The sequence below is a fragment of the Sus scrofa genome, chromosome 13, assembly GCF_054392235.1.
Source record: "Sus scrofa isolate SSC_HxYL_T2T_F1_AM1 chromosome 13, Sscrofa_HxYL_maternal_Yorkshire_Landrace_v2.0, whole genome shotgun sequence".
Taxonomy (NCBI): domain Eukaryota; kingdom Metazoa; phylum Chordata; class Mammalia; order Artiodactyla; family Suidae; genus Sus; species Sus scrofa.
The window spans coordinates 115,921,227-115,942,334 of record NC_139395.1 but is presented as its reverse complement, the minus strand read 5'-3'; the positions used below and the strand labels follow the sequence as shown (position 1 = coordinate 115,942,334).

The following is a 21,108-nucleotide window of genomic DNA, read 5'->3' as shown; positions in this document are numbered from 1 at the left end:
AACTATATGCAATATCTTATAAACCATAATGGAAAAAGAATATTAAAAATATATGTGTGTGTATGTATATCTGATTCAGATTGCTGTACACCAGAAATTAACATGATGTTGTAAATCAAATATACATCAATTTAAAAATTAATACATAAATAAAAGATGAAATAAAACAATGTTGTTGAAACACTGGTAAAGCTAGAACAAGTATCTTTGAATAGTAAAAATAGGATCCTTTCAGGCTCAGAGTATTTCAGAAGAGATACGGAAAGACTCCTGCTCCAGCTAACTGGAAAAATATACACACTTTATTGAGCATTTATTCTACTCCAGGCATCCACTGAGACCTTATATGTATGATCTCATTCAGTTCTCTTGACGGCTCCATGAAGCTGGTACTATTTCTTACGCCATATGATTATTTTGGAAACTGAGACTTGGAGAGGTAATGGAGCTTCCCCAAGGTCAGACCATGATAGACTTGACATTCTGAACTCCCAAACACTCTGCTCTGTGGCAGACTCAGTCAGACAAAGATATATGAGCATGTCAGGCAGGCTAATAACTTGGCACACCTTCAAAATATCCGTGTATTTAGGGGAGAGGCTGAGCTCTGAGAACAGCCCAGCTAAACCCACCACTTGATAAAACAAAAGCTCTTATCCTATAGGCCCATGACCCTAGAAGACAGTTTACCCAAAGCTGTGTTTACTTGACCCCTTCCTCCTCTCCCCAAGCAGCTTGCCAGCCAGGCATGATACTAAGAAAAATGCTAGTAAATACGATTTTTTCTCAGTCTCATTACATTTCCAGTCATGTTTTAGCAACTCTGAAATCTTGGTGCCCCAGATCCCTGCCCACCTCCTTTACCCTTCAATTCCACATCCACATAAACACCAATCACATTCCCCCAAAATTTCCTGCAATGGGATGAAATGAATGAAAAGCTTCATGAGAATGGAGAATTCCTGACTTTATAACTTTAAATTCTTCACGCAAGACAAATATTTACATGTAATTTTTTCAGGGAATAGTAGATTTGCTATTATAGTCTGATCTCACTTTTACCTTGAATTCTCTGCTGTAGGACATGTAAAAGCTGAAATGTATTACAATAAAAGTAAGAGTATATTCATACTATAATACATTAAAGCAATCTGAAATTTTGAAATATTTAACCAAGATATTCAATAGAGAAAATTGCTGGGCAAGGGTACAGTGTTGCCTCAGAATTTCAATGAGAAGCAAACTGAATCCTGCCTTTATTCTCCATCTCACAGGCATTCCATTTCTAATCCTCACTACAAATAGCACTCCAAAAATCCATCAGTACACATTCTTACCAGACCACAGAATGTTCATTTACCCTTTTATATCAGCCATTAATGAAAAGACTATATAACTGGAAAGACTCCACACCAGGGCTGGGCTCGTAGGTGCAGTCTCTGCTCTAACCAGCACCATCCAGTAGGACTTTCTGCAGTGATGGAAATGCTCTGTATCTGTGTTGCCCAGTATGGTAGCCATTGGTCACGAGTGGCCACTGAGCTCTTGAAATGGGACCAGTGTATGAGGGACTAAATGTCTCATCTCATTTAATTTTCATATTACTAGCCACACATGTGGCTTTGGCTACCACCTTGGGCAAGAGAACCCATTTGTAATGATCACCGCGTTACACCTAGGCTTGTCCCATTCACATGGCAGTGTAGAAACCTTGAAGCGATTCCACCACCAATCCACCACCTCTCACTCTAAAGAGGCACAAGTGAGAAATAGAGGACTTTGTGTATTTTTAAATACCTGGCTTTCCAGTCTGTCCGAATTCTCCTTTTTGCCCTGGTCCAGATGAACAACAATCACAGCAGTTCAAGAGGAAATCAGCCGTGTCCAGAGTGAAGTTTTCAAAGGGAAAGAGGGTGGCATCACCAAAGGCAGAATCGAGGGCTGAAGGACTAGGGGTTGGTTTTGCCATTTTGGCCACTTCTGTGACAGGGCTTTTGTCTTCTTCTGGAGGTAGGCCACTAGATGGCTTTGGACCCTTCAGCATCTCTTTTCTCTCAGATTTCTTCGTGAATTTGGTAAAAGGTGTGGTCTTTGCTATTGCATCCATACCAGCAATAGCCAAAATAATTAAAATGGCACAAAACCAAGAAAACATCCACATATTTGAGGCTAGAAGAAAGGTATAATAGGAATATATACACATATTACAGGAGAACCAAACAGAAAGACTAAGTGATATAGATATATACTTATATGAGAGAAACATATACACATACATGAACCATAAGAATGGACAATATGCATAATATTAAATAACTCTTTAATGTATTCTATATGTAAATGTAACTCGAATCACAACATAGTATTTTATTTAAAGTATTTATTTTAAGGAAAATTTTACTTCAATTCTCCTTTCTGGTTGTTTTCCTACTGTTACATGTACAAAGATATTGTTCGCCATCATTTAAATTATCTTGCTAAATAGCAAACATGATCTATAATAAATGCAACATGACTTAATAGCTCATTTACCCTGAGGAAAAAAATAGGTATAAAATCCTGACTGACCTCATGCAGATTTATAGGAATCAAATACATTTGTATGAGAGGGAGATGAAAAATATTGAGCTGAATAGTTTATTTCAGCAAACTCAATTATTTCAAGAAAAAACACTAATAAAAGAGTCTTAAAATCTATTCAGGATAATGGTCTTGTTGTGAGACCAATCTTTTAGAATCTGTGCAATAAATGGAGACAGAGAGAGAATAAAAAATCATAAATTTAAATATATGCTATGTCTTTAGATTCTTCACGTCATTTAACTCTCCAATTCTTTGCTTTATAATTTGAGTGGGTTTTCTTAAAACTCACATTTATCTTTGTAGTATTTTAATGAGCCAAATAGTAGTTATTCTTATTAAGGCTTTTATCAGTGTTCAAAGGGATATACGAAATAAGGTTCCTGATGAAGTAAAATTTTGATAGCCCACAGTATTCCATTCTCTAGCAACTCCCAGCAGTCCAGGGGCTGCTAAAAGATAGCCAGGATTGGAAATGCATGATTTGTCTCTGGAAATGGAAGGAGTGATTAGGACAAATAGTAAGAGCATAAAGAGAATGGAAATAAGGATAGTAATAACACCCATTATTTATAGAATTCCCGACTAAGTAAGTGCCTTACATTACATCAATCCAATCTGCTCTCAAAACAGCTCTGCCAGGTAGTGACACAATGTCACTCACCTTCACAGATGAGGAAACAGGAGCTAAGTGGTTACAAACCTTGTTCAAGATCATACAACCTATGTTATTAATTCAGAACTTAACCCACGTCTGTTTAATTTCAAAGCCTCAACCCTTTCCCACAAATCATGTGGCATTTATAAGGATGAGATTAAAGAACAATAAATCCAAGGGTAGGATCAGCGGAAGAGCTATGGAGGAGACATATAAATCAAAGCAGATGAGAAGGGACAAAGGATGCTACATTTCCAAAATCTTCTAAAGATCCCAAAATGCTAACTTCACTTCAAGATGCCTTTGCTACCATATTCATCCATTCAACTGATATTTACTGGATATCAACAGTGTCACAAGCACTGAAAAATTATATGTGGTGACATATAATAATATATAATAAGTCACAGTCTCTGTCCTCAGGGAACTGACAATCTAGTAAAAAAGATGAGAAATAACAAAAGCAAAAAAAAAAAAGTGTGAAGGAAAGGTGATTATAATGCAGCCCTCCAAATATAGATCCTGCCCTCCCACTCCCCCACCCCTGCAGGACTGAGTACATAAATATTGTTACTATGTATCAGTGCACTAAATTCAGCCCTAGTGTTTAAATATAAAATAATTCAATTTTCATTAGTTCATACTATTGCATTCAGTGAAACATTCATTTGTTCAACATTTATTTGAGCATCTAAGAAGTGTCAGGTCCTTGCTGGGTCACAGCATATAAAGACAAGTAAAATGCAAGCCCATCCCTAAGGATCTTCTCTGCAGTAAACATACAATTGTGGCAACTATCCAAACTGCAAAATTATGCAAAGAGAAATATTGGTAACTTTCAATTTTCTTACCATTTTGCTATAAAAATAATTTGAGTTTGCAGAATGCTGAGTATTAATGCTCTAAGATGTGGCTAATGTTATCTTAAACACATGAAGTCAGAGGGAAAATAACCCTTTTTTTCTCCTAAACATACCTGGGTTATTCTTCTATGCATACAAAGTACTTTTCACCCTGAAAACATGTTGTGATAGCCCTTTGTTAAATCAGTCCTGACATGACAAATAAGAGATAGCTGTTGAGACAAGGAGGGGAAGGGAACTGACACTGAGATCATGACAGGCACTGTCCAGGCACTTTATAATTGTTACTGCAATAATGCAAGGTAAGATTTACTGTGCCCACTTAATGGATTGTAAAACTGAGACACAGATATGTGTCTTCCCAAGATCACAATATTAATAAGCAATGGAGCTGGGATTAAAACCTAAATCCATTTGACTCTTAAGTCAGCCCATGTGCCATACTGCTGGGGTTAATGAGAGGTCAGAGATGCTGCAGAATAAACTGAGTTAGACCCTTCACAGAGCTCAACCCTCAGTGGAAGAAATGGGGTTTCCCAAAGACAGGAAATGGGAACTTAAGGGAAGAAATGAGGAAGAGGAGAGGTAAGAAGTCTGGCTCTGACCCTGGAACATATTAGTGTGAGGCAAACAAATTTGCAGAGGGAAACACAGCTCATCTGACAAGATGTGAAAGGACTGCAGAAAAGAATGAGAGCTAACTGTTATTAGGAAAATGCTCAGTGTTCCTATTTGAGAATGTGAATTGTCCTCATAAATGTTTTCCTTGCATCGTGGCTTCTTGCTCCCAATTTAAATACAGATGTTAAAGGATATGGAGTTCCCATCATGGTGCAGTGGAAATGAATCTGACTAGGAACCATAAGGTTGGGGGTTCAATCACTGGACTTATTCAATGGGTTAAGGATTTGGCATTGCTGTGAGCTGTGGTGTAGGTCGCAGACGCCGCTTGGATCCTGCATTGCTGTGGCTGTGGCTGTGGCCCACAGCTGCAGCTCTGATTGGACCCCTAGCCTGGGAATCTCCATATGCCGTGGTGCAGCCCTAAAAAAAATAAATAAATAAATAAAATAAAAAAATTTAAAGGATAGCAGTCAGAACTTGAAGACTATGATGAGGCTCCCCAAGAACTTGAGATGAGGAAAACAGGAAGCCCTTTGAAAAACATTAGTGTGAGAGTTGATAGCAATCTGACTGATGGTATAGAGGTATTATTTCTTTTGAATTAGATTTTTTAAGGTTTGTGTAAAAACATAAAAACCTAGCCAAACAATCTCCACAATGGGTCAAGCAAGTAAGGGCTTCTGACCAAATTTTAAGTCACTAGAACAATAAAGATAACTCAAATAGTAAGTGTGAAGTTTAACACAATATAAATGTTAACAGAGGGGTTGTAAGTAAAGATCTAAAAGGAGATTGAGGTCCCCAATCAACTAAATACAGTAAAATTCTTTTACCCAGTACACATTTCAAGAATAGAAAGTTAGGGCTCTTTTGTTTCCAGGTTTCCAGTGCCTAGAGTAATACACATCCCATAAATGTCTGCCAAACTGAAATGAAGTAAATGTAGTAGATTGCGTTATTGTCTGCACTTTTCCACCCTTCCCTGTACTCACACTCTTTGATATGTGGGGTTTGCATTGTCTTCCACAAAAGAAATGATGTCTATATCCCAATCCCTTGACTTTAAATTCAGCCATGTGACTTTAGCCAAAGAATGAAATGGAAGTGACAGGGTGCCTAGATCTTGAGAGTACGTCCATGTTTTCACTTGCTCTCTTGCACTTTGGTCATTGCCAGGTTAAGGATATACATGGCCAAGCTTGTGGTCACAGAAGAGGCTGAGAGATGTGTGGAGCAGAGCAGCCCCAGATAAGCTGCCCTAGCCCAACACGATCTAGATGAAAGTCCCCAAACTGACCCACAGACACATGAGTGAGCCCTGGTCAGAACAGCTGAGACCAATCTAAATGAGACAGCCCTCACCAATCCCACAGACATGTTCCAGTTATCTATTACTGTGTAACCAAGTACCTCAAACTCAACGACCTAAAAAAATCATTTTAGGACTTCCCATGTGGCTCAGTAGTTGAGGATCTGTTGTTACCACAGCAGTGGCTTGGGTTGTTGCTATGATGCAGTTGAGATCCTTGGCCCAGGAAGGAATTTCTGCATGCTCTGAACATGGCCAGAAAATAAATATATAACAATTTTATTGTAGCTCATGATGTCACAGGTCAGGAAGTTGGGCCTGGATTATTTAGGTGATTGTTCTGCTCCTTGAGGCATCAACTAAGGTCATTTAGCAGTATTCAGTTGGTCCATGGGCTAGTCTGAAGAGGCCTCACTGCAAATCCAGTGTCTTGATAAAAGTGGAAAAAAGCTGATCTCATCAATTCTCAATAGTATCCCTAACACACTAGTCTCAAAACTGTCAAATTTCTTCAGTCAGACACTGGGTTTCCCAAAGACAGTGTTCCAAGAACATGGAAGCTACCAATCTACTTAGGCTATACCTGAGAACTGGAACAGCAATAGTTTATTAAATTCCATTAGCTACAGCAGTCACAGAGTCCAGCCAGGCTCCAAGAGAAGGGGTACACACTCCATCTTTCAATGGAAGAAGATCCCAATACTCTTCGGCCATCTTGAATCCACTACAGACACTCAAACTATAGTTTGTAAGTCATGGAGTGAGTTTGGGAAATATTAGGCAGCAAAAGCTAACTATTAGCAATAAATAGTTCCAGCATCTATCCTAACACTGTATCTGCTGCCATTGACACCAAAATGACTAAGGAGACTCCAGGCACCCCAGTCTTATCTTTACCCTGCAGCAAGAGCACTCTAAGTGCCCCTCCCCCTCATCCATCAGGCCCCCAAAGTCCTGGAAGTTGCACTCACTGTAAGTCCTTAAGCAGAAACTGGGCCACCCCTTCTTGAGATGCTATTATAAAAGATCTTGAAGATTCTTCAAACTTGAATGGCCCTTCTAATGTTGAAAGTCTACAATGTGGTTTTATAACAGCCAATATTTTATCAATATATGTAAATGAGTTCATACCCTAAAATCACATTCTAAATACTGGACACATTATATTTCTTCTAATTCTGTACTCTTCTCTCTCATTAAGTTAGTTCCCCTGCTTAAGATAATGTTCTTTAAAGAATTACTGGTTCTTTTCCCCAAAAAAGTGAGATATAATAATGTATATTTGTCAGATGACTGGCAAGTTTTATATTGAGGCCAGGGCCATGGATCATAAATAAATTTAATAACTGACTAGCAAATAATATAGTATTAGAACTAAAAGCCACTGGCTTTGTAGAAAGTGAGTCCCAAGTACAAGATTCAGATCTTCTATTTATGAGTGATTTGTTTAGGAGCAAGTTACCTCTCAAAGTCTTGGTCCCTTAGTTCTAAAATGGAGGTAATCATAGTAGATACATTTGTAGGGTTGTGAAATTTAATGATATAATGCATGAAAAGCTGTTAGTAACTGCTGGCTATTATTTTTAGTAAGGATTAGAGCTAATGAAATTAACTAGCCAAAAAATAGTATTTTAAAGCAGTAACAAGTATTTCCTGTTTTCATATTGTGTCAGATTGGCATTTGGCACAATTTCCATCCTTTGTAATTCTGTCCCCTTCATCCTACAGACTCAAAGCCTAAGAACTACTTTTCCCAGAATCTCTTGCCATCAGGGCTCCAGTTTAGTTTCTGCTGGTAAGAAACAGTTGCATGGGATATTGAAGACAGAAAGAAAGCAGAAGCCATTTTAGTTCTGTGAGAAGCAGATGGTGACTGCCTGGACTTTGGCAGATTAAAAGTTTTGCAATGTTCTCTGGCACAACAACATGATTTCCTGCCTTTCTTGTGTAGGTGGCTGTGACCATCAGCAGCAAAATCCAGATTCTCTAAAGGCTGGTGGCATATCTGACGGCTAGTGATAGCACTTTCTGCCATGGGCTCCTTTCCCTTCAATGACTGCATAAGCACTCAATTACCTGTATCAATCCCTTTCTTCCTGACATACCTACAGTGGTCCCAGACTAAATCTTGCTAAATCCTTCTTCTCCATTTACTTTTACTTCCACTTATCTTATTGTAAACTCCAGGCTGCCTGCTTTAGCCTGTCTTATATCCAATCCTACATTCTCTTTTTTCTTAACCCTCATCTAGCCACAGCATTGTAATCTCTTAGAAACTAGCTGGATCCAATAATATACCAAAAAGTTTTGTCAAAAAAATCCTCCCACAGTATTCTGAGCCTGCAAGTAAATCATCCACCCCAGTCTTATAGCCCAGTTTCATTTCTGAATGCTAATACTAGTATAGAGACTTTTGAAACAACTGAAAGCACATGGATTAAGTGTGGATATGTTGTTGGGCTGCAACCGTGATGCACTTCTTTGACCTTGTGTAGAGCATTCTCCCACTCTGACACTTGTATAGTTATGTAAGATCATAAGATGAATTTTTACATATATAGCATTCCTTTCCAATGCAAATAGTTAATTCTAATTTCTCATATTTCATTATGACCAATATTCCATGTGGTGCCCCTTCTTGTACCCATGTTTCACATTCATTTGTTCTTTCATTCAGTCAACAAATGCTTATTAAACACCATTCCGTGTAGACATAATATCATGTGCAGGACTTATAGAACAAAATATCTGCTGTCATATAACTTACATTCTATTGGGAGTAGCAAACATCTGAGGGTAAAAAAGAAAAATCAGCATTTCAGACTGTAATAAGTCTGTGGAGAAAATAAATGGGGTAGTTGATAAAGAGTGACATAGAAAGATTGTTTCAGACAGGTGGCTGGTGAAAGTGGTACTTAAGCCAACAGAAAGGCCTAAGGAAGGAACACTGACAAATCAGAGCAGCCAGTGTCAGGAAGAGCAAGGAGAAGAGCTTTCCAGGCAGCAGGAGCCTTTGTACAAGAGAAAGAAGGAAGCCAGGAGACCCTAACTGTAGGGGCTGAGAGAGAGAGACTAGTATGATCACCCATGATGCAATCTGCATGGTGATGTGGACCTTTGTGAAGATGTGGGGTTTATTTACAAGCCATAAGAAGTCACTGAAAGTGAAAGCAGAGGAGAGTCCCTGGCCATGGTATAGAGGTGGCTGCAGGTGTGTCAGAATAGGCAGTGAAAGGACACAGGAGCTGCTCTGGTCCAGGCAATAAGGCATGAGGGTGGCTTACAAGAGCTGGCTGACATTAACTCACAACAAAAAGATCAATTCCTTCTGGAAGACAATCGCTACTTTACTTTCTCTCTGAAAAGTACATCTTCAACTTAGTTCAATTAGAATTTAACTTCATATTTTGACTCGAGGAGGTTTCTTAGCATTGTGGTTTTAAAACACCATTTTGAGAAAATGAGGATAAGAAGAAAGCAATCGGAGGCTCAACCTCTGTGAGGGTAAACCCCTGAAGAATACCATTAATAATTATTTTCCGGGAGTTCCCATTGTGGCTTGGTGGTTAATGAATCTGACTAGGAACATAGGGTTGCGGGTTCGATCCCTGGCCTCGCTCAGTGGGTTAAGGATCCGGCATTGTCATGAGCTGTGATGTAGGTCACAGATGAGGCTCGGATCTGGCGTTGCTGTGGCTCTGGCATAGGCAGGCAGCTACAGCTCCGATTGGACTCCTAGCCTTGGAACCTCCATATGCTGTGGACGTGGCCCTAGAAAAGATAAAAGACAAAAAATAATTATCATTATTATTTTCCTTTAGAAATACCAGGTGAGGTTTAGTTATTGGTCAAGGTTTGAGTTTAAAATATATAACTAATCAGAAATAAGTTTGCATATACTTAGCACAACCTAGACAAGATGTGTTTTCGTGGAAATGATGCTTGTTAAATTTTGTCACCCTAAGACCAAAGTAATCTCCAGCTTCTCGGAATGGATTTGCTGAGCAAAGCAAGATCTCAGACCCAACATCAGATATAATAGCTTGAGAAGTTGGTCTGAGGGGCTTCCCCTGCATTGAGGAATAGAAGAAAAGAGCAAGTGTTATAAGAGGGCTGAGCCCCAGACGGGATGACTCCAGGGCTTTTTCTCAAGATGTCCCCTTTGACCTTCCCACTTAAACAAGTAACCAAGAATGGAGGTGAGAGTCAGGAGTGGCAGGCAAGAAGGATGACTAACATCACACTCATTTTAGGCATGTTTACCCCAAGGTAGAAGGACCATAATATATAAAGATGTCAGGAAAAGGGAAATGGGGAGGGCCAGTTGCTGCCACTTCCTTCTCCTTCCCCGAGGGCCACATCCATCAAACAATCCCCTGTTTTACTTTACAAAGTACCTGGTGTTGAACTCTCAGTGCTATTCACTCATGAGGGTGAATTAAGGAGAATTTCTGAGAAGCTGTTTTCCCCTGTCCTGATGCTTCTAGCAAACTCAGAAAAACGTTCTCAAGCTCAGAGTTGGAGTTTGTATGCAAATATAACCCCATCAAAAGGAAGGAGGAGAAACTTTGTAAATACAGATTCCTATTATCCACTTCAGTTTTTAAGGGCAACTCCAGAGGGACTATAATCAGCTCTGATAAGCCTCACTCATCCCTTTGTGTTGAGAGATGCAGCAAAAGCATCATAATTTCCATTATCCAGGGGGAGGCTATTTCTCCCAGAGTGTCAAAATAAGTGAATCCATTACAATTTTATTAAGCACATTGAATATAACATTACATTGTACCAAGTTAAATGCTTCTTGTATTTAATAAGTATGCAGTAAAATAAAAACATATTCTCAGCATTTTTCAGTTGGATAAAAGGGATTAGCTTTGGTTCAGTTTAACACCATTTTAAAAAAAAGAAGAAAAGTCCAGCAGCCAATGTGGATACTTTTTTCCCCTCTGTGCATGCCATCTCTTTTTTACCCCTCTCTCTTCCTCCTACTCTGTCTTAAATCCAGGTAGTGTGACAGGAAGCAGAGTGGCAGGTAAGGCCCCCAGCACAGAATTGGGTGCCAAGAAGGAATCGCATTCAGAAGAGCTGGGAGCAATCAAGCTAAGGCAGGACAAAATAATCACTCAGGTGACTGGTTGGTGGGAAAGCAAACTCACCCACACAGATGGGTTAAGTAGAGCAGTTATAAATGTACATTAAATTTACGCGTGAAAAGAAGCCCTGGCTCTACATCTGCATAACCTAAAAGAAACCTTTAAGGATGGGATTAGGCAAAGGCAAGAATGAAATTCTTGCTAGTCTGTTTCATCTTTATTTCCCTCACAGAGATTCCAAGTATGTCTTCTGTAGCAGTTTCCTATTTCAGGGGGAGGGAGAGAGGAAGTGGGAAAAGGGACAGTGTGAATGAGTAGGTGGACAAGGAACCAGCTTTGCAGGCTGATACCTTCCACTGATTGTAAAAGGCAGAGAGTAACTGTGTATGAGAGGTGGGGGATGGGGTTACATGGGACATGTACTTTCTGCTCAATTTCCTATAAAGCTAAAACTCCTCTAAAATGGACATAAAGTCCATTGATTAAAAAAAGAAAAAAGCAATGGTGTCCTAGCATAATTGATTTGTTCACTTACTTGTTTATTAGTTGGTCCTGGTGGCAGTTAATAATCTATCAAAGTTGCTGTTAAAAAATTGAGTTTAAATTTTACCTCTACTTAGGAGTTCCCATTATGGCTCAGAGGGATAAGAACCCAAATAATATCTATGAGGATGTGGGTTCTATCCCTGGCCTCAGTCAGTGCATTAAAGATCTGGTGTCATGGCCACAAGCTGCTGCATAGGTTGCAAATATAGCTCAGATCCACTGTTGCTGTGGCTGTGGTGTAGGCCAGCAGCTGTAGCTCTGATTCAACCCCTAACCTGGGAACTTCAATATGCTTCAGGTGTCATGCTAAAAAGAAAAAAAGAAAAGAAGAAATATATCTATACCATAATACATTTTTGTTAAGTGTTGGCATATTAACAAAAATTTATGGTAGAGCCAAATTGGGTTCCATGTTAGAAACTGTCTTCACAAAGCAGAGATTTCACTGAACTTTTCAACTTCCTTGAATAAATTATTTATATATCCATCAAAATAAATATAACTAAACCTAAACAAATTGTTTCATCTTTCTAGAGACCAGGCAGAATGCCTGACGTGGGATGTTCCTCTGTAGGGAATTATTATGGATAGGAGTAAGAGCCAGCTACCTCCTGCTCCACCGGGTCGACCCAGAAGTTAGTCAGAGGTTCCCTGTTGGGGAGGTTCTAGAGAAGCTTCAGAATACAGACTCAAGCAAATGGAGGGTTTTAAAGAAGAGAAGTTTGTAATAACCTATAACAGAAAAGAATCTGGAAAATAACGTGTAAGTACATATAACTGAAGCACTTTGCTATATAACTGAAACTAACACAACTTTGTAAATCAACTATCCTTCAATAAAATAAAAATAAAAATAATAAAGAAAAGAAGTTTGTGAAGCAAAAGGTATTTTTCAGATAACATGATAGATGACAGTTTTCATCACTAGCAGTTTATCTTCTGTTAAGATCCTTGCTTCTCAGTGTTGAAAGATTTGTATTGATCATTTTATGAGCTTACCCTGCATACCTAAGCAACTCAGGTATGAAGCAAAGCTACTAAAGGTATGGCATGAAATAAATGCTTTATTATAAAAAAAAATTTCCAGTTACCAAACCTCCATGTGTCTTCAATCACTGCAGTGTTTTAAGAACTCCCTTTTGTAAAATCTAGTTCCAAACCTATTCCTGTGCTCTGAATGTCTTAAAAACAAACATTAAGAAAGTCAGAAGTTTGAGGATGTCAACAGATGTTACCTATATCCCAAAAGATATCAGTCCTTATCCTGCCCACTGGAATCTGAACTAACATCAGAGCTCTTTAGCATCTTAGATCAAGGCTAGAGCAGACCCCATAGAAACATTTCAATCACAAGTTATCAAGAGAAATCAATCTAGGGCTACAGGCAATGGAGTTGGCTCCTACACTGCCCCTAAAACAGTTCAAAAAATTCTTGAAGAACCCTTAATTACTCATCATCACTAGTAAGGCCACTGTCTCTGACCCATACCATTGATCAAACAAAGAAAAAAAGGCAATAAACAAGGATATCAGCCATGCTGTATTTTTCGGGGTTTAGTGACATGCTGATTCTAGCACCTTCCTGCTTTGCTCTATAATTTGGCATTAGTTTCCAAGATTTCATCATGATCTGGCTTCTGGTAAGTGCATAAAAAGGGAACGAAGAGCCTGGGTCACCAACAGCTGCAAGAGACCTGGGCAGATCAGATCACCACGAGGGTTTAATGTCTTTACATTAAAAACAGGGATTCTGGACCAGATGAGCCAGCAATAGACCCTTCTCTAATTCTAAAGTATGAAGGTTATTTTCCCAACAAATCCTCGCTAATCATACCCCTCGAGAATTAAATATTGTTATGCCCTCATTCTGTCACCTGCTCTGGGGCCTCATTCTTTCTTTGAGAATCAGGTCATGGAAAGCTGTTTGTGGCAGTGGCTCTGGAAAGAGCCTTTAGAGGTCAAGGGTTCTCCCAGGGAGAGCTGAGAATCCCAGAATAACAGAGATCTCTGATAAGCATCAGGTTTGGTATCAGCCTAGAGAAGAACAGAAGGGAGTCTGTCATTTTGAAAAAGCTACCAAGAGGTTAATGCTTCACATGACAACCAGCAGTCACTTCCTCCTTCAGGACAACTGAGCTATTTAATACCCCAAAAGACCAAGGACAAAGAATGGCATTGTATAAGCACTGTAACTCAAGCAATTAGCCAGGTAATGGTCTGTGGGGTTCATTATAGCAGAATGTCAATTAAAACACTTGGAAGGAGATTATGCAAAGCCCTTAGATTTCAAATCTTATAAACTACCCAATAAGACTAAATTATAGTAAATGTCATATCACTCTAATAGGTATCACATAAATGAAAATAAACTTTCTTTTCTAGTTTGGACTCAACATCTCATCCATCCCAGGAATTGAAAAAAAAACAGCCAAGTGTCTAGTTTTCATTTGACAATTAAGGTTATGGGATAAATGATGTTATTTTTAATTGCATATCTTCTTTCCTACTTTTCACCTAATTAAGGTATATTAAGTATTATTTTGTATATTTCTAATTAATTTCTAAGTAACATTTTACATATTTTTAGTTAATTGTTTCTTTTCTTTTCTTTCTTTATTTTTTGCTCTTTAGTGCTGCACCTGCACTCTAGTTCCCAGGCTAGAGATTGAATCGGAGTTATAGCTGTCAGGCTACACCTTAGTCACAGCAGCAACACAAGATCCAAGCTGCATTTGCGACATACACCACAGCTCACCAGATCAGTGACCAGATCCTCAACCCACTGAGTGGGGTAAGGGATTGAACCTGCATCCTCATGAATACTAGTTGGATTTGTTTCCACTGCACCACAATGGGAATTCCTCTAGTTAATTGGTTTTTTTAAAGATTAAAAATATATAACAATTTCATTTTGTATTTCTGCCAATGGAATTTAGGAGGAAGAAGAGAAGAGGAATGAATAAAATGTGAATTTCAGAAAGAAAATTATTTCTTAGAAATATCTTTAGATAAGATTTCTTCTGTTTAATGAGCAGCCTGACTTCATTTTCACAGAAGCACACCATTTCCTTTAAGTGTGGCTATGTCATTAGAAAAACTGACTCCCTCAAAACGGAAAAATAGATGACAAAATTCTTTATGAAATTTCAAAAGTGCAAATAATATTTAGCATCCAGATAGATGGCCACAATGATTTGCCCTAAACACTGGTAAAAGAACATAATATATAAAAATGAGTTTCTATCCTAAAAGCCCTCAATTCAAGTTTAAGCCAGCCATTAATTTTTAGTCATGAATTATAAATCCTTTATAGAAGAAAGGGAAAATAAAATGACCATTAGATCTATAACTATAATGTGCCACTGATTCTCTCAGAAGAAGCTAAATGCATATTAAATTTTTATTATTATTCACAATTTTTCCCTAAAATACCACAGGCATAACATTTTTAAAAGCAAACTATCTTTCCTCCTTAACAGATATTATTATGATAGAAACCACATTTTTTATACAACTACCTGCATCATCTTAACTGAAGACACACCACAGTATTATAATCTAAACAAAGCCTGGTTTTTAAAACCTTCATCTTTGAAAATATGTAGCTCCATCCCAGTAGTATCAATATATTATCATCTCCCTTTAGAATTTATTTATTCTACTTATCTCACAGGTATTCATTAACTTAGTGACTTTCAGAAAATTCTATATTCCATGCCACAACATTCCACATTTCAAAAATCAGTACAAAAACACAGATTTAATACAACAGAGGGAAGGCTGCCCTCTATCAATTTCCTGCTTTTATCATGTCTATTTATATTCTTATTTCCTTGAGGCAAATTACATCAACAGGACTTTTTTAAGCCTGAGATCTTACTGTAAAAAGCCTGATGGAAGGTAAAATAAATCAGTGTTTGTAATCGTCACCTACCTTATGGATGTTTCCTTAGCAGTAATCCCTCTCCTAGATGGCACATTGGAAAATTTAATCTCATTCACCATTAGACAGGGGTCTGCTTTATGCCTTTCCAGGTCTGGCCCTACCCAATGAGAGGTGAGTATCCTGTGATGAGGGGAGTGGTGACTTTTTCTGATTCTAAAGAAAGGCTCTGAAATCTGATGAAATGCAAATATCTTGGGAATATTAAAGCCTTAGCTCTTCACTGGTCTGCCATTCCCCTTGGTTTACAGGATTATCTTTCATCCTGATACTTTTGAGGTCATGGCACCAATGTTTGAAACAATTTTCCTGTTTAACAGATGCCATGTGGAATTTCCATTGTGGCACAGCGGAAACGAATCTGACTAGCATCCATGAGGATGTAAGTTTGATCCCTTGCCTTGCTCAGCAGGTTAAGGATCCAGCATCGCCGTGAGCTGTGGTGTAGGTCAAAGATGCACCTGGGATCCCGTGTTGCTACGGCTGTGGTCTAGGCTGGCAGCTGCAGGTCTGATTTGACCTCTAGCCTGGGAACCTCCATTTGTCATGGGTGCGGCCCTAAAAAGACAAAAAAAAAAAAAATAGATGCCATAGCTTTCTGGATGATCGCCACTGGAGTGTGTTATTCAGGCAGCATTTCAGGATCCAGAGGCATCTGCTTCTGCTGTTGAGTGAAGCCCTCACTGCAGGACAAGGTCACTTGGGTGACATTTCTGAACAAACACATTCCCCCTCACCTTCCCCTTTACTGCATGAGTCTGACATCCACTGAGGATTGACCAGGAATTAGAGATTCTTGGCCAAGTTCATTTCTAAGAAAGTAGCTTTGTTAAATTTTCTGGGACTTCAATAAGATGCTCCCTCAAAACTTACAAATTACAAAAGCACTACTGGTTTTTGGATAGAGCATTCATTCATTTAGCAAACAAGCAAGCAGCCCCTCATGAGAACCTATCCAGTGTCACACCCTATTCTAGATGCTGGGAATAGAACAGGAGAAAAATTGATAAGATCCCTACTTTCATGGAGTTTAATGGGAGAAACAACAAAGACTTAAAACACAAAGATGCACACAGTAAACATCAATATTAATAATCTAATGAGCATCACACAAAAATTATAATAAAGTGAAGTGATGGGTGGGTCTTGAGATTGGGTGCTCAGGGACGGCCCTTCTAAGGAGCTGACAGTTAAGCTGCTGCAATTTGAATGACAAAGGAACTATGAAAAAGGAGGAAATCTAAGGATAATGCAAGAGCATCCCAAGTGCAGAGACTCTGAGATGGCAACAAGCATTAGACAGTAGGAGCAACATAAAATCAATCAGTATAGAAATACAAAGAAGACCAAACCAAATCTCAGTCTAGAAAAATGGTAATATGATTGAATATATTAACATATCTAAGACAGGAGCTCTAGAAGAGGACTAATCAACCATCAGAACATAGAAAAAGGAGTTTGTAGGAGTTCCTGTTGTGGCTCAATGGTTAACGAATCCGACTAGGAAACATGAGGTTGGGGGTTCCATCCCTGGCCTTGCTTAATGGGTTTAAGGATCCAGCATTTACGTGAGCTGTGGTGTAAGTCGCCGACACAGCTCTGATCTGGCATTGCTGTGGGTGTTGCATAGGCTGGGGGCTACAGCTCCAATTAGACCCCTAGCCTGGGAACTTCCATATGCCACAGGTGTGGCCCTAAAAAGGACAAAAAGAAAAAAAGAAAAAAGAAAAAGGAGTTTGTGAGGTACAAGAAGGATTAGAAGCCAACCAGACAGGCCCAAGGAGCCTGAGCCAATGGGACTACAATATTCCAGTCCCAAAAGTAACCTGATCCCCATTGTGAGTTGGATGCAGCTAATTAACCTACCCAGAAGCCATGGACTGTTTGATTAATGTAAATCCTCTTGTTCTGATTTCACACTCACCAAGTGCTTCCCCATTCTGCCCTCAGAGAGAATGTGCTGATCATAACACTTCAACCAATTCGACATGGTTATTGCTTGCAGTAAGTTCCAAAGTGGGTATCTATTTAACATTTGGCTTCCCCTGTACCTTGCTGGCTTAGAGAGGATGCTGTGGTCAAGCTGATACAAACAGAGTAGCCCATGTGTTGTTGGTTGTTTTTTTGTTTTGTTTTGTTTTGTTTTTTCTCTTTTCTTTTTTCTTTTTACAGCCACACCCACAGCATATGGAAGTTCCCAGGCTAGGGGTGGAATCAGAGCTGCAGCTGCAGGCCTATGCCACCCATAGCAATGCCAGATCCTATGCACATCTGTGACCTATGCCGCAGCTTGCAGCAATGCCAGATCCTTAACCCACTGAGTGAGGCCAGGGATTGAACCCACAACCTCATAGAGACTACTTTGGGGTCCTTAACCTCCAGCCCATGTAGTTATATTTCTCCTTATAAAATAAGTCTGAAAGCTACCTGTCTCCTCCTCATTTTCGTGTTTCTGAGATCCTAATGATAACTGGACATTGGCAATGGCAAGTTTAATCAAGTCACAACCTAGAGAATCCCAGCTCAGCCCCAGCTGGCCTTTCCTTAGTAGCCACTGCCTCCTGGTGCTGAGGAATATATGTCTCTGTCTACCACATCATCTAAAATGCCTGATGAGCTCAGCTGGGCATGATGAAGAAAGCTATTCCCATGAAATAAGCAATCAAGCACATTGACGTCTCCCTTTGAATTTACTATGCTCTCTGAGATCCTTGGCAAGCAAATTATGTTTCTTCTCTGTAAGATGGAAGAGTTGGTCTACTCCAGGTTTTTTTCAAAATTTTTAAATACACAAGTAATATATAAATACATTTGCCCTGTAAATGTATAAAACATTACAAGGAACAGCACTCCAGTTGCTGTCTGCTATTCCCACCATCCCAAGACAAGCATTGTTACCACCTATGCATCCTTCCAAACCTTTTTAAGCATCTCCATCTTCTATATACATATATATATATATCCACCCATACAGAATAGTATCATTTGCTTTATGTTTAATGCCTACTTCCACATGGTACATCTTTCTCTGTAACTTGCTTTCATCAAGCAATATATCTTGCAGTTGGACTCATCTTCACAGGCAGTGTGTGAATAACAGGGGTAGATGGTTTAAAGTCAAAGTAAGGGTTCCATGACCTTCACAAAGTCATTTCTCAGATTACCTACATTTATTTTTCTCTCTAAAAATACCTAAAACCATTATGCTGCTTGGAGTTAAAAATATCTTTGCCTAACAAAATTGTAACAGTTTTGTTTAGCTCTCCTAGACAGAAAAAGAAATAGATATTTTCTTCACAAAATAAGTGAAGTAAATGTAAACTTAGATTTTTCCACATGAGAACACATGGCTCTCCTTTAGTCTCTTTAATTGCTGCATAACATTCCATTATATGAGTATGATACACTTTGCTGCACTATTCATCAGCTAGGGGCTACTTAGACTTATTCCAATTTTTAACCTCTACAAAATTTCACAAAAATGTCCTTGTACGTTCTTCATTGTGCATATAAAAGAGGGTATATAAGGGCTTCAGGAAGGGGAACTACCAAATGACAGCATCTGGGCCTGGGTTCATGCCACAGTCTATAGACCACCTGGATCATAGGTATGTTTAGTAAAAATAAAGAAATGCAGAAGACTGAAAGAAGAAGGCAGCTTTCTTGGTCCTACCTCAGACCTTGAGCCAGAAACCTTGGGTATGGGAGCCAGGACCTATGTTTTATACAACCACTTTAGGTGGTTTTCAGAGTGAAGTTAAAGAACTAGTAGCATAGGTGGCTCTCAGATTTCTAAAAATATACTGAAATGTCCATCTAGCAACCACCTCTATGTATAAGACACTGCATTAAGAGCTTTACACATGCTTCCTGTTGAATCATAACTCCCATGGTCTAGAGCTGGGCTGCAGTTAAATCCAGATTCCAATCCAGATTTTTGTCTATTAAAATTTACCCACATTCATTGTGGTTAAAAAAGTTACAGAGAAAGCTGCGAATATTAACAGAAAGCTGCAAATGTAATTGCAGAAAGCTGCAATTATACTATATTGATAATTGTATTTAATTATTAGCATACTAATAACAAACTTTGTGAAATATTTCTTATACCCCCATTTTGTATATGAGAAAACTGAGTACAGAGAAGATAAGACATGTGCTCAAGAGAACTAACCAGGGAGAGGCAGACCCAGCATTCAAACCCAAGTCTGTCTGGTGCCAGAACCCAGCTCATAAGCCTCTTTTATACTATTTTCCATGTCTAGTCCCCATGTGTCTGTGAATTTTTTCCTTCCTCTTTTTGGGTATTTACATAGAACATCATTATTGAAGTAGAAGAAACAACCTTGAGCATGAAGTTTAAAAGAGCATGGACCACATAAACTTCATCAATTCATTTGAAAGTATTCAGCAGGCATCACACATTATGCCGAGTCACATTAGGAATTCATGCCAGCCTATAATTCTTTGCCTTCTCTGACATGCTGGCACCGGATGGATTTATGTACCACTAAATGTAGGTAGCTTAAAATACTTCATTGCCTAAGCCCTCAGGAGTGCTGATAAAATATATGTAGCTGCATTTATAAATCATTACATTTACTTACATTTTAAAAATTGAACATAACATTTTCCAAGAAGTTGTTGGACAGCTTCAACTCATTATGGATTGGTTGTGATTGTGTTGTAGGCACCATATCTCTATATTCTTATCACCTTTTGTGTAGTTACTGTGAACTTAATTATGCTCCTCCCCACAAAATTCCTATACTGAAGCCCTACCCCTCAACGTAATGATATTTGAGGACAAGACTTTTGGGAAGTAATTAGGTCACATAAGGTCATGAAGGTAGGGCCCTCATGATGGGACTAGAGCCTGTATAAGAAAAAACACCCTTAGAGCTTACTCTCTTCTGCCCCATGAAGACCCAGAAAGAGGGCAACTATCTACAAATCAAGGAAAGAGCTCTCCCCAGAACCCTGCCATCCTCGGACACCCTCAACTTTCAGCCTCCAGAACTGTGAGAAAATTTAATTTCTGTTGTTTAAGCTATGTCATATTTTGTTATGGCAGTCCAAACTGACCAAGACAATAGTATTGGATTACTTTAGGTCATTTTTTTGCATTTCTTTTAAGATAAAATTAATAAGATTTTTTAGTCATTTATAACCTAGTTCAAACTTAGTTGAAGGCAAGAATGTCCTTATTCTTAGAGCTCTAAGTTTAAGTGTTTAGCTCTAGTGAAGTATCATGATGACTATAACTTTCCATGGTCCCCAAAAACTTGTAGAAAGATAAAACAAAAATGATAAAATGTTAACAGTTGTTGAGTCTAAGTGATGAACATACAGTACTCATTCTACCTTTCTTTCTTTCATTGTTATGTCATTTTCAAATTTTGAAAAATAGAAAGCTGCAGGTATACTACAGTACTCATTCTACCTTTCTTTCTTTCATTGTTATGTCATTTTCAAATTTTGAAAAATAG

General features: G+C 38.7%; 1 protein-coding gene across 1 annotated transcript in view; it reads right to left on the bottom strand.

The window, feature by feature from the left end:
- Window positions 1-21,108, bottom strand: part of OTOL1 (otolin 1) — a 59,127-nt gene that overhangs the window by 7,200 nt on the left and 30,819 nt on the right. The window contains exon 3 of the mRNA XM_003358658.3: window positions 1,798-2,169. Coding sequence (XP_003358706.2) covers window positions 1,798-2,161 — 364 coding nt within the window. The 5' untranslated portion in view covers window positions 2,162-2,169. The remainder of the gene's footprint in view (window positions 1-1,797; window positions 2,170-21,108) is intronic.